At 46.2% G+C, this 14,697-nt stretch overlaps 1 protein-coding gene across 3 annotated transcripts in view; it reads left to right on the plus strand.

Annotated features, from left to right (window-relative positions):
* LOC143116586 (uncharacterized) overlaps nucleotides 1-14,697 on the plus strand; it is a 42,405-nt gene that overhangs the window by 22,564 nt on the left and 5,144 nt on the right. The window contains exon 5 of one of the 3 annotated variants that reach the window (XM_076277773.1): nucleotides 7-45. The exons of the other annotated variants lie outside the window; for them this stretch is intronic. Coding sequence (XP_076133888.1) covers nucleotides 7-38 — 32 coding nt within the window. The 3' untranslated portion in view covers nucleotides 39-45. The remainder of the gene's footprint in view (nucleotides 1-6; nucleotides 46-14,697) is intronic. 3 annotated transcript variants of the gene reach the window in all.

Here is a 14,697-nt window from a genome sequence, read left to right on the forward strand (position 1 = left end):
CTTTAGGTGCAGTCTGCAGCAGGGCAAGCAGAAAGTGAATAAATTGTGAGCATGGAAACCTTCGTTATGTGTCTTGTTTGTTTCAGAGTTATCGCAAGACTTACGGCTCCCAGACACAGTTGCGTTCCGTCAAAGCATGCCAGTGGGTGTTCCCGACGGTAGCTATGCAAATTACTTGAAGTATAACCGTAACTTAATTGGCTGGTGCCTTCTGTTGTTGTTCGTCAGTGCAGCAAAAGTTGAGCTTTTCGACGCAAGCGACCCACAATTCACTTCAGCATGTGGATGGGATGCGTCTCCAGCACTGCACCGCACGTAACTGTGTGTGGGAGCCGTTACAGCTAAATATAAGGTAAAGGAAGATGTGAGAAGCGTAAAGAAGGACAACCATCAGTGCAGCTCAGTGCCTGGTTTCTTCCACACAGGCCGTTGGGAATTGTGGCCAAATAGTTCAGTCTTCGTTTCATCAGACCATATGATTTTACTTCTCATGGTCTGAGAGTCGTTCAGGTGCTTTTTGGGGGGGGAAATGGCTTCCATCTAGCCACTCTGCCATAAAGGCCTGATTGGTGGAGTGCTGCACTGAGGATTGTCCTTTACGCTTCTCTCATCTTCTCAAAGGAACTCTAGATCTCATTCATAGTGACCATTGGGTCCTTGGTTACCCGTCTGCCCTTCGTCCCGGATTACTCAGTTTGGGCTGAGTGGCCAGATCTAGAAGACTGTTGGTTGTTGCAAATTTTATCATTTGAGAATGATGAAGGCTACTGTGCTCTTGGGCACTTTCAATGCTGCAGAAATATTCTTGTATCCTTCCCCAGATCTGTGTCTTCACACAACCTTGTCTCACAGGTCTACGGACAATTCTCTTGACCTTGTGGCTTGGTTTTCACTCTGACATACACTATCAACTGAGAGACCTTATATAAAGAGATGTGTGCCTCTCCTAATAATGTCCAGTGAATTCATTTAGGCACAGGTGGACTCCAATCAAGTTGTAGAAGCATCTCAAGGACCATTAATGGAAGTAGGATACACCAGAGCTCAATTGCAAGCGTCATAACAAAGGGTCTGAATACTTATGTAAAGGAATAGGGCTAACATTAAAAAATGTAATCTAATTAATTACATACTCTGATTAATTAATCTAAATGAATCGCATGCATCCATTTTTGCTATGAACATATCTTAAAAACAAGTTTGGCAGATGAGTAAATCAATGAACAGCCAAACCAAGATTATAGACTTTTAAGTTCAACGTGTCTCTCTTTTACTTTAATTTTCCCCTTGGGTCAGGCATCAGCATAGTGCCTGGTGTCAGATTTTTAGCATGATAAATGCAAATGACTGAAGTTACCACTCACTGTCAACAACATGTGCAGAGTAGGCTACCCTAACACCAAGGTAATGTGTGGAATACCTATGATTTATCCTTTTTTTGGCCATTCAAGCATGTAGATTTTTATTCACATAATTACTAGGTTGTTGCCTTTTCTATCCAGTAGGTGGCAGTCCAGGATAAGAAATAGTTAAAGAAAATAAACTAAATAGTAGGAACAAAGAAATTAAAGCAGCATAGCCTACAAGTGCAAACGGAAATGTACTGTGTGAAGTTATTGGAATGGAAATAAATGTAACCACCTTCTACATACTTTTGAAGACATTTTGTTTCAAAACAAAATGAAACAGGGAAATTGAGGGAAATTTGGTCTCTGCATTTATCCCAATCCGTGAATTAGTGAAACACAGTGAGGTGAAGCACACACTAATCCTGGCGCAGTGAGCTGCCTGCAACAACGGTGCTCGGGGAGCAGTGAGGGGTTAGGTGCCTTGCTCAAGGGTACTTCAGCCGTGCCTATTGGCCGAAGCGCTAACCAGTAGGCCACGGCTGCCCCCAAATAGGGTAGGCTCTGCAAAAAGCTAGCAAAATTAACTTTGACAAGGCCGGCGGCTAGCATTATTATCATCAAGAAGTGCATTGAGGTGCTACTTCAGACTTGACGAACTCCTATGGTAGACAACGGAAATTCCTTACTGCAGAAATAGTACAGTCATTTTATGAAAAAAGGTTGAACAAATTGCAACAGAAGAAAACTTAACTGATTTTTGTATCCTCAATATGTCCTGAGTAAAGGGAAAAAAACTATTTATATTTGCTGCCAGGGCTAGTCTAGCAACTCTCCGTTGGCTTGTGAGCTCGAAAAATGTAACTTCTATCAGGCCAATCAAATCGTATATAGAGTCTTTAGGCGGGCTTAAAAGAATGATTGATGGCAGAGTTGCAACGGTTTGGCTTGAATTCCCTGCTACTTGAAAACAAATAAGATAATGTTGCTGTTGGCGAACACTGTGACACGAGTTAAGCTTTTATTAAGTTGGCAAAAGTTTGAACTAGCCAACTAGCTCCGCTGGTGGGAAACGCATGGGACTCATAGCGCTGTCCTATTGCGTGAGGGAATTTGAAAGACAACCGATTATCCCACCCCTCGGACTGAGCACTGCGAACGGTGAGTGCCCAGACCCTACATTTTAATGTGGGTCTGGCTCGTCAGGCTACCTATACAGTATTTTTCTCACGCAAATAGGGGAAAAAAATTTACCTTCACATATCACCATGAAAATTACTGAGTTGATTACTTACATCAAGACAAACACAAAATGTATTATACGTTTTTTTAAATTGTTTGTTAACATGGCCAAACAGGGCATAATGTAATTACGTATAGCTCATTTATATAAATACCACAACGGAGCTAATAGTCCAGGCAAAGGTCTGACCCAAAACTAATTGCAACAGAATTTATTTTCACATTTTTATATTTCAATTGGTGATCTAAACACCACAGTAAAAGACCATGAAAATCCAGTTGGTGGAAATATGTTAAAATGAGGGTTGTTTTATGCATTATTCTTCAGCAAATACTGACAAAACTGTAATTAGAATGTTGTAGAATACACATTCTAAAGAATATCTGACCCCATCTAACTTAACATGGAATTTTAGAATCTTGCATTCTTTTATTTTCAAAGAGTGAACTTCTTTGGCTTATTTCAGACTGCTTTGTTGCAAAATTGGTGTCTATTTTTACATTTTGGCCCTTTGAATCAATGGAAATGGTTGTTGACTCTTTAAATAGAGCCAGTGTGTTTTTGCATGTAAGTGTTCCACAATGTTCAATCTGTACAAACACATAGTTAAGCATTATTCAGCCTAGGAAAGTGGTTTTGGTGTTTAATCTGATTTAGAGGTCACTGAAACATACAGTATATCACACTAAAGTATCAGTCCATCATTTTCCAAGACTTATAGTAATTGACCCAGGGTTTGACTGATATACTGTCTGTCCAATCAGAGGGGCCTGTATGATGCCCCTTTACTTTGCACAATGTTTGTGTAAAACAATAATCAGACAGCACAGTATGTTTATGTTAGTGAATGGAGGAAAATTGTGAAGTGAAAGTTGAAGATGGACGATAATGTCCAAATTCGACAGAAGGGATAACGTAAGTTACGCATGTAACTATGGATCTGTGAGACCGAGGGTCTAAAAAAGGAATGATCACCTTCGTTCTGCCGAGACCATATGTCAACAAAGTCATGTCCATGACCTCCGGAAGCAGAACGACTCGAGCTTGTAAATAGCGGAGATTGCTCCCGGTTCAGTCTCCTACCTTGAGCGCCTCAGGATGGTCCGAGCGACAAGGATAGTGACGGTCATCCCTCGGTCTCACAGATCCATAGTTACATGCGTAACTTACGATCTGTTTCGACCTCACTCTGACCGTCACTACGGTCTAAAAAAGGGATGACACATACCAAAAAAGTCGCGAGGAGCTCTAAGCTAACGATTAAAACCTCACTCGGTCACGGACATGAGGGCAGCGTCGCCAACCGGAGCTGGGCGAGTGACGTCCACCCTATAAAACCTGGTAAAAGTGCAAGGCGTCGCCCATGAAGCCGCTGCACAGATATCGCTTGCTGGTACTCCCCTAAGGGCAGCCCAAGATGTTGCCATACTCCTGGTGGAGTGAGCCCTTGTACCCGAAGGGACTGGCATTCCCAGAGCCCGGTAGGCATGGGAAATAACCTCAACCAGCCAATGTGACAGCCGCTGTTTGGAAAGCGGTAGCCCCTGCTTCGCCGCTCCATAACAGACAAAAAGTTGAGAGTGTTCCCTCCTCAACGACTGTGTACGGGCCAGATAAGCTCCCAAAGCCCTGACTGGGCACAGAGTGAGCAACTTGTCGCGCTCTGCCTGTGAGGCAGCAGACGGCTGGAATTGGGTCAGCTCCAGAACCTGGTTGATAGACTGCTAATTTAGAACCTTAGGCAGGAAGGCTGGATTAGGCCAAAGTGACACGCCAGTGCCCCCTGCCTGCCACCTCAGGCAGTCTTCGCTGACGGAGAGGGCGCACAGCTCCACGACGCGCCTGGCCGAACAAAGAGCCAGGAGAAAGCAAGTTTTCAGAGACAACGATCGCAGATCTGCGTCTAAAATGGGCTCATACGGGCCTTCAGTAAGAGACATTAAAACAGTGGGCAAATCCCAGTTTGGTGCCCGCAAAGTGCGAACTGGACGCAACCGGCGGGCCCCTTTTAAAAACTGACCAATCAGTGGATGCCTACCCAAGGGCCTGTTATCCGCACCCTGGTGAAAGGCTGAAATGGCCGAGGCATAAACCTTCACAGTACTGACAGCCTTGCCTTGATCCAAATAGGACTGTAAGAAGCGCAAAACTTGAGGCACAGGGCAAACCGCTGGCTCAAGACCCAAGCTGGCACACCAATCCAAAAAGATCCTCCACCTGAGTGCATAGCAAGCTCTAGTAGAAGGAGCCCTGGCGTTGTTCAGAGTCTCCTGCACAGACTCAGCTAGCTGTTCAATGATGGACTCTGCAGGGGCCAAACCCACAGGCGCAGGGCACCTGGGTTCGGATGCCAGATCTGCCCGTCTGCTTGGGACAGAAGATCCGCCCAGCAGGGTAACTGCCATGGCTGACCCTGCAGGAGCCGGAGAAGGTCTGGGAACCAAGGCGTCGTCGGCCACCGTGGAGCAACCAGCAGAACTGTGTGTTGGCCCTCCCTGATCCTCCGCAGGACCTGAGGTACAAGAGGGGATGGAGGAAAAGTGTACAACAAGCCTGTCGGCCAGTCTTGTGACAGAGCATCCAGGCCCAAACTGCCTCCCTGTCCCACGAGAGAGTACCACTCTGGGCAGTGAGTCGTCTCCGCCGACGCAAACAGGTCCACTTGTGCAGTACCATACTGAGCCCAGACCTGGCTGATCACCTCTGGGTTCAATCTCCATTCCCCCGGGAGTGGCCCGGTCCTGGAGAGAATGTCGGCCGCCCTGTTCTCCATGCTTGGAATGTGTGCTGCCCTCACTGAAGCCAGACGCGGCCATGCCCATGACAGCAACTCCTCCGCCACCTGGAGGCACCGCCGGGACCTCGTGCCGCCTTGGTGATTGACATGATACACCGCCGAGGTGCTGTCTGACCTCACCAGAACATGTTGGCTTCGCAACCCTGGCAGGAACCTCTGCAGGGCGAGATGGATAGCCTTCAGCTCGAGGACGTTGATGCGCTCTGACGCCCCTCGCTGACAGCCCTTCCCAGACAGCTCCCCAGCCTGTCAGAGAAGCGTCTGTCGAGATGACTTGCCTCTTGTGAGGAAGGCCCCCCAGTGGAACACCCTGGAGCAAGAACCTCCTGTCCCTCCAAGGACGCAGGGCTCGGATGCAAGCAGGAGACACCCGCAACTTCACATGCCTGTCGTCCCTCGGGTGGAGCTGAAAGGCATTGAACCAACACTGCAGGGGGCGTGCCTTCAGCAGGCCCAATGGCAGTACCGCAGCTGCCGCGGCCAGTAAGCCCAACAGCCTCTGGACTTTTTGGGCGGTGACCAGCCTGCCCAGCCGAAAGCCTGTCAGAGCCTCGGTCAAGCTGTCTGCCCTCCGTGGAGTGAGAGACGCCGTCATGCTGACTGAGTCGAGGAGGACACCAAGGAAGTCCGCCTGCTGGCGGGGCTGCAAGTTGCTTTTTTTCCAGTTGACCGTGAAACCCAGGGCCTGGATATGGGTCAGAACTGTGTTGGTGTCGTGCACCACCTGCACCTGAGATGGGGCACAAATTAGCCAGTCGTCCAGGTATGGTAGGATCTTTAGGCCCCGGACCTGGAGGGGGGCTAGCGCGGCTGCCACCACGCGAGTAAAAATTCTGGGGGCCAGTGAAAGGCCAAATGGGAGGACCAGAAACTGGAACACCCTGCCTTGGAAGGCGAAGCGGAGGAAGGACCTGTGTGCTGGGCAGATAGGGACGTGGAAGTACGCGTCTTTTAGATCCAGAGACGTAAACCACTCCCCTTCCTGGATGGAACGAATCACTATTCCAACGTGGACCATTTTGAATGGCAGCACTTTGAGGTACTGGTTCAAGGGCCTGAGGTCGAGGACCGGCCGGTAACCTCCGTCTTTTTTGGGAACAATAAAATATTTGGAATAAAACCCAGTGTGCTGTGCGTGCGGCAGTACTTCTGAGATGGCCCTTTTCAGAAGCAACTCCTGGACCTCCTTGACAAGCACGGAATTTAAAAGGGGGTCTTTCACAGACGTCATCTTGACCCCTGAAAACGTAGGGGGCCGCCGTCAAAACTGTAGGCGGTAACCGTGAGTCACCGTAGCCACAACCCAAGAGTCTGGCACAATCCCTTCCCAGGAGGTCCTGGACAGCTGGGAAGGGCAATCGACGGGCAGCCTTGGATCCCTAGGCAGGACCGCCACCGCGGCCTGCACCTCTGCCTGGGCCCCGTCGAGGTCTTCGCTGACCTCTGGGCCAGGGAGTTGGGGCTGAGCTCTGGTCTGGTGCACGAAAGCGCCGGTCCCGTGGGGCAGCATAGTTGATACTTACCTGTGGTGTTCGGGCGGGCTGCCACCGCCCATACTTACCTGATGCTGCCCTTTGGGGAACCGGAGCCCGCCTGTGGCACACACGCTGACCAGTTTCTCTAGAAGCGCCAGCCTGTTCCACTCTGTCCAGCACCCCCTGGGAGTCTGGATGGAACACATGCCCAGGCACCACGGGGAGACCTAACAGGTCTGTCCTGATGGCATCAGGGAGAGAGGTTTGGGCAAGCCACACCTGTCTACGGCACAGCACGGCAGAGGCCATAGCACTCCCCACATCACACGTCAGCTGGGAGTGGGCTGACAGTGCGGCATCCACCAGGGCCCTTGCATCATGGTCCTCCGGGCTCATAGTTTTTCGCAGAGCCGCCAGAGTGATAGCCAGGGTGTTGCCCAATACGGGCTGCCCGTGCTGATGCGTCAAAGCAGTGAGTGATGAGACGGTCCGTCTTGGCACACTCCTTACGCAGGCAGCGTGGATTGGGAGATGCATTGGCAGGCCCCAGGGAAGTCCAGGCGGCGACGGACTGCTCGACCGGTGGCATATCCCCCAGCCCTGAGTCGGCCGGATAGGCAGCCTTCGCCAGCTGACGGCAACCTGGATTGAATTGGGGGCGCTGTAGCGACTTACCCCATGCCGTCCGCAGCACCTTCGTGTAATCCTCTGCCACGGGTATACAGGGTGGTGGGCTGCTGTGCGAGACGCCTTCCCAGCCATGTCTGGTATAGGGGCCTGAAGACCCAGGATATTGGAGGCACTCAACACCCGTGACATCAAGGAGCCGACGGGGACCTCCCCTGGCACCGTGGATTCATCAGTTGGCTCCACCATGTCTGAATGTAGCTCATCCAGGAGGCCGTCCCCGCTTACGTCATCGATCGTAGAACGAGGGGCATGGAGCGACAGCACATCCACATCACCCAGATCAACACCATGGCTCTCAGGCCTGGATGGGGAGAGACCTTCCTGGCCAGGGGGCAGAGAAGAGGATGACGTGCCCTGGAGACCCTCCAGCCTGACCATCCTCCTAGCCAGAGCCTGGAGAGCTGAGAGAATCTGAAGCGACTCCGTGCCATTACCCTCGGTCACGGCAGCTGGAGCCGAGCGCTAAGCAGGTCCAGGGACCTCCACCTAATCATGCCTGGAAGGGGACTCATGTTGCCGTTCACGCTTGTGCGTATGCTTACGGCCATGCCTATGAGAGTGGGATGGTCGGTCGGGTGAGCTGTCCCGTCCACGCACGTGGCCACATGCCTGGTCAGCCCGGCGGAGCCGTTCCTCCCTAGGAAGGTCACAGGCTGCGCTGCAGGGGCTGTCGACATCCTCCAGGAGGTGGGCGGCCCCAAGGCAAGCGGGACACTCTCTATGCCCGTCATTGGGGGCCATCGCGGCCCTACAGACTCTGCAGTAGTGTGCCGCCATAGCCTACCACAGAAAAACACAATGTAATACAACACAATACAATACAATAAGGCACTTACCTCGGCTGTACAACGCACTGGGTCTGCAAGCAGCAGCCCGTAAAGAGATACAGCAGAGGTGTAATACAGTACACGGGTGGCCTGAAGCAGCGTGCAGACACGCTTAGCAGGCTCACACTGGCCCAGCTAGCTATACAAAGGACAGATATACAAAGAAGGCGGCCACCAGTGCGCGAACGCATGCGCCGACGTACACCAGTGGACAACTGGAGAAAAGACACACAGCAGCCCGCACCTCGTGCAAGACTGCACCTAGCAGACACAAACAGCTAAACTTACCTTTTGCAAGTAGCCTAGCACACAACAACAAAGCTAACAAGAAGCACACAGGTCCGGCCCACACAGGTTCCGGCTGCCAGAGCAGTAAACAGAAATAATAACAGTGGCCCACGCCGGTGCGCGAACGCACCCAGCAGGCTCACACCAAGCCCAACTAGCCGCGAACAGCCAGATAAGGTACACAGTAGTTAACAAACAACAACCCGGAAACCTGGCACACACAAGGAAATTAACACTGAAACGGCGGCCCGCAGCAGTGCGCGAACGCAGGCAGCAGGCTCACACTAGCCCCTCCGCCGTGCGGTATGGGGTGAACTCAGGAAAGGCGTCAACAAGTTAAACAAAGTTAAACGAAGTTTCCTGAAAAAAACACAGGTTACTGCACATGCAGACTAACAAACACAGTCAAAGCAAGAAAGCAGTGAAAGTACGCACTCACGTATCACAGGTCTCAGATGAGGCGATCAAGGTGAGAGACTGAACCGGGAGCAATCTCCGCTATTTACAAGCTCGAGTCGTTCTGCTTCCGGAGGTCATGGACATGACTTTGTTGACATATGGTCTCGGTGATAGGCAGAACGAAGGTGATCATTCCTTTTTTAGACCGTAGTGACAGTCAGAGTGAGGTCGAAACAGATCTGCAGTTAGCCTCCAAAAAAGTGACTCTATTGTTGTGACATCTGGCAAAAAGGTACATGCTATACTAATAAATATAGTTCAAGATTAATAATTAACAATGCATGCCTATGCATGGGTCATGGTTTTACCAGTCATAGAACAGTCAAAACTATACATATTCTAAAAGCATATGCACTGTACATGAAATATAGCATTAATCAACTTATGTCCCATCTTCCTCCATACCATGCATAACACATACTCCTCTATTCTGTATAGGCGAATCAAGTGAACAGCTGATACATTTTGGCCTGCACTATTAAGGGAAACAAATTAAACACCCTAAACTATATATTTTCTGAAAGCATATACCCTCTAGAGGAGATATAACACCATTTAAGACATTTCCCATCTTTCTCCATGCCATGCACAATACATTGCCCTCTATTCTGTAAAGGCACACTGCAAAAAATGAATTCTAACCAAGTGATATTGATTTTATATTAAGATTAAAAAATCAGACAGGATTCATAACCGGTCGTTACTTACCAGATAATATCAGAAGACTGCTTAATGTTATGGAAGGCAGCAGAAACTACGCTTATCCTTGCATGGCACTGGCTGTCGATGCTGAAAAAGCATTCAACCGTGTATCATGGCCATTTCTATTTAAGACCTTAGATAAATTTGGCTTTGGCCCTAAGCTAATTGGATGGATACAGCTATTGTATACTGCCCCACAAAGCATGGTCAGAGTTAATGGACATATTTCACAACCTTTTGGTCTACATAGGGGAACACGCCAGGGCTGCCCTTTCTCACCACTCCTTTTTGCTTTAGTCCAGGGATTCCCAAACTGTGGTAAGCGTACCCCCGGTGGTACGCGAGCTGCTTCGAGGGGGTAGCCTACGCGAGATGAAAAGGGCTATGGCGGACAGGTGTAAAATGAAAATTTTAAATCTTTTGTAATTAATTCATGAATAAATACATAATTTCGAATCAGGTCATAATGATATGGAAACATGAAATTAAAGGATATCATTTATAAACTATGTATGTGTTCATCAAAAAAAAGGGCAGCTTATTAAACATGACGCCTGGAATAGAATGCGTTACTTTTGAATGCGTTGGATGGTCCGTGGGGGGAAAGTTTTGCGGATATAACAGGTTTTTGAAAACAACAAAAACAGAAAGGAGGGAAGGAGCAAAGCTAAGAGTTATTTCAGATGGGCAAGAAAGGCTAGCTAGGCTTTACATTTAACAAACTAAAGGTAGCCTAAGTTTAGCCTTTCTAGGCTAGCCTAATGTTGTCCAAACGAATGCATCCTTGTCAGGCGTTGTTGTAGGCCTATTATAAGATATTGTATGTGGATGTATGCAGGCTACTTTTCATAATCATAACTTTTTAACTGACCAAATGCACACACCTAAAACCGGGAAACGGACAAATATCGTCGGGGGGGGGGGGGGTGCGTATAATGCGTTACGTACCACCGGCTACATTCCGACTCGGCAATACATCCTTGTCAGGCGCCTGAGGATGTATTCGTTTGGACAACATTAGGCTATACAGCCTAGAAAGGCTAAACTTAGGCTACCTTTAGTTTGTTAAATGTAAAGCCTAGCTTAATGTTACCTTTCTTGCCCATCTGAAATAACTCTTAGCTTTGCTCCTTCCCTCCTTTCTGTTTTTGTTGTTTTCAAAAACCTGTTATATCCGCAAAACTTTCCCCCCACGGACCATCCAACGTATTCAAAAGTAACGCATTCTATTAGCTATTCCAGGCGTCATGTTTAATAAGCTGCCCTTTTTTTTGATGAACACATACATAGTTTATAAATGATATCCTTTAATTTCATGTTTCCATATCATTATGACCTGATTCGAAATTATGTATTTATTCATGAATTAATTACAAAAGATTTAAAATTTTCATTTTACACCTGTCCGCCATAGCCCTTTTCATCTCGCGTACCCCCTCGAAGCAGCTCGCGTAGGCCTACCACCAGGGGTACGCGTACCACCGTTTGGGAATCCCTGCCCTAGACTAATGGACTGTTTTACTAAATTTGGAAACCTCTCAGGATATAAAGTTAATGTCAATAAGACAGAAGCTCTGGCACTAAATCCACTTATCACACAATATCTTTAAGTGGCCTAAGGATGGTATTACATATTTAGGCACTACCATTCCCCATGATTTAGATAAACTATATAAAGCCAATTATACTAAATTAATGGACTAAATATCTGCTGATCTTAGTAGATGGACTGTGCTCCCCCTTACACTTTCAGGTAGGATAGAGAGTATTAAAATGAATGTGCTCCCTAGGCTGCTATTTCTTTTTCAAACGTTGCCCCTTACACCACCGAAAAGTTTGTTTGTAACTTTAGACCGTCTCATCTCCAGATTTGTTTGGCAGGGAAAACGCCCGCGAGTAAAATACAAAGTGCTACAATTGCCTAAACATCAGGGAGGATGGGGTCTCCCCCACCTGAGAAAGTATTGGTTGGCTTGTCAACTACGGGCACTAACCATTTGGATTACAAATAAGGTGGACACAAGGTGGCTAAGAGATGGAGAAATCAGTCTGCTCCTCGGTACCATTGGCATACGCCCCATTTACCAAGAATAAATCCTTAGAAGATACTTTGAACAGATGGTCAAAAACTACTCTTAATGCATGGCGAGAGGTACAGCGAACCTTTGATCTCCCTGGCGACATATCAGGATTGTCAAGTATAGAGTATCTCAAAGATTTGGTAACGCTTTAGAATAACATGTGCTTATTAGGTATTAACAGTGCATAATAAGCAGTTAACAATTCATTACTAACAGTTAGTTAACTGTTGTTATCCTTAAATAACATTAACTAACTGTTAACATGCAGCTTGTAAGTGTTAATAAGCAGCCTTATAAGTTACTTACAAGCATATTTGTTAACAGTTGTAAGTGTTAACAAGCAGCTTGTTAATGCTTGTTAATGGTGTATAAGACTAAGAGGTGGATAACTAATACGCTTATAAGACCTTTCTTACCTATTTGTAGTACATTTTGCAGCCCCCCAATCTAAAGCGAGGACCATGTAGTCTATAGTTCCACAAGCCCAACCTTCTATCTCTCTATATACTGTATCTCTCCATCTAGCTTGGTTTAGCTGTGAGAAATGCACCTTCAAAATTGTTGCTATGAGCAGGAATCGAACCCCGGTCTTCTGCATCAGAGAGTGCATCGCTACTTGTTGAGCTACACTACTTTTCTTATATAGCTGATGAAATTGTTTATGTTGATTCTATATTCCGAAGTGCTATATCACACTAGCTATGCTTTTTACAAATATGTTTCTGATGGAAAAGTGGTGTTTAATTAATGCAGAAACAGACCGCGAATGTTCGCCTCTGTTCAAGGCAAACTGAAACATGTTTCAAATCGATCACGAACGTTCGCCTATGTTTGCAACTTTGAACCAGAGCTTTGAATGCACCCACTTATCGTCTTTAAGCCTCGGTGGCTAGGTAACCAAACTATATACAAAGCTGGCATATCTTTAGACTGCTGACAAACTGACAAACTGTTTTATGCGTTCACTGAACAAAGATTAAGGAAATTACACACCACTTTTCCATCAGAACCATATTTGTAAAAAGCATAGCTAGTATGATATAGAACATCGGAATATAGAATCAAAATGAACATTTTCATCAGCAAATTAAGAACAATAGTGTAGCTCAACATGTAGTGATGCACTCTTTGACGTGGGACACCGGGGTTCAATTCCTGCTCACTGCAACAATTTTGAAGGTGCATTTCTCACAGCTAAACCAAGCTAGATGGAGAGATACAGTATATAGAGAGATAGGAGGTTGGGCTTGTGGAACTATAGGCTACATGGTCCTCGCTTTAGATTGGGGGGCTGCAAAATTTACTACAAATAGGTAAGAAAGGTCTTATAAGCGTATTAGTTATCCACCTCTTTGTCTTATACACCATTAACAAGCATTAACAAGCTGCTTGTTAACACTTACAACTGTTAACAAATATGCTTGTAAGTAACTTATAAGGCTGCTTATTAACACTTACAAGCTGCATGTTAACAGTTAGTTAATGTTATTAAAGGATAACAACAGTTAACTAACTGTTAGTAATGAATTGTTAACTGCTTATTATGCACTGTTAATACCTAATAAGCACATGTTATTCTAAAGCGTTACCAAAGATTTTATTCCTTTAAAATTAGATGTGGGATACAGAAGATGGAATACTTAAATCTAACATTTGTCCATCAGCTTATTGAGACTCAGAAGTTAAAAACATTTGAACAACTTGTTGAGGAATTTGATATACCTAGATCAGACTTTTTTAGATATCTTCAGATAAGGAGCTTTCTACGCAAGCACCCTACCTGGGATGGCCTGAGGACATTGGGCTCTCCGATTGAGCAGTACTTGATGAAGATTCAAGAGGGAAGACATACAGGGAAACCCATTTCTAATTTATATAATGTGCTATCTAGAATGGAGCAAACAAACACTCTACATGTTAAACATAAATGGGAAAGGGAGCTAGAAATAGAAATTAGTGAGGAGAGTTGGGGCAATATTTCCTTGCAAATACATAGAGTTACCAATGCTGGCATATGGCGAGAGTTCCAATGGAAAGTAGTCAACAGATTTTTTAGAACCCCCCATATACTTTCTAAAATGGATCCCAGCCGAACAGGTGCATGTTGGAGGAACTGTGGGGAAGAGTCAGCAGATCACTCCCATATATTTTGGAAATGCCCTGTCTTAAATAACTTTTGGAGGGAGATATTTGATTTCCTTGATAATATATTTGGCCTTCAGCTGCCTAGGGAACCAGTGTTGGCCATTCTTGGGGATGTTCCAGATGCAGGGATGAATGGCAAGACAAAATATTTATTACATATCCTTCTTGTAGCAGCCAGGAAAACAATAACACTTAGTTGGCTTAAAACAGACCCCCCAAAATGTGAGACATGGAAGTCAGTAGTTAAAGGAATTTACATAATGGAAAATATAACTTATAAACTAAGATTACAAGAAGCACAGTTTCTGGAACGATGGACAACATGGTTGGAACTGATGAAGGAGGATGGGACTTAGGCATATTTGGGAAACTTAATTGTCAGGAATATTGTCAGATGTCATGCTGTGCAAAGATGGTGTATAATGGTAAATGTAGCAACTGGACTCATTGTTTCTGGACTAACCTTGTACATTATTTTTGGTGTGTGCATTTTTAGTTATTTATTTACTTATTTGTCTTTGGTGTGTGAGATATTCTTTTCTTTGTTTAAACCCTTTTTTTTTTCTTTCCTTTTTGTTTAATATTGGGTTACCAGATGTGGTAAACAACTTTGTATTTGAAAACTAAAATGTCATATTGATGTA

This window comes from Alosa pseudoharengus, unplaced genomic scaffold, assembly GCF_046254945.1.
Source record: "Alosa pseudoharengus isolate Yale_2024_CS ecotype anadromous, Long Island Sound unplaced genomic scaffold, YU_APseudo_1.1 YU_APseudo_1.1_scf_11, whole genome shotgun sequence".
Lineage (NCBI taxonomy): Eukaryota > Metazoa > Chordata > Actinopteri > Clupeiformes > Clupeidae > Alosa > Alosa pseudoharengus.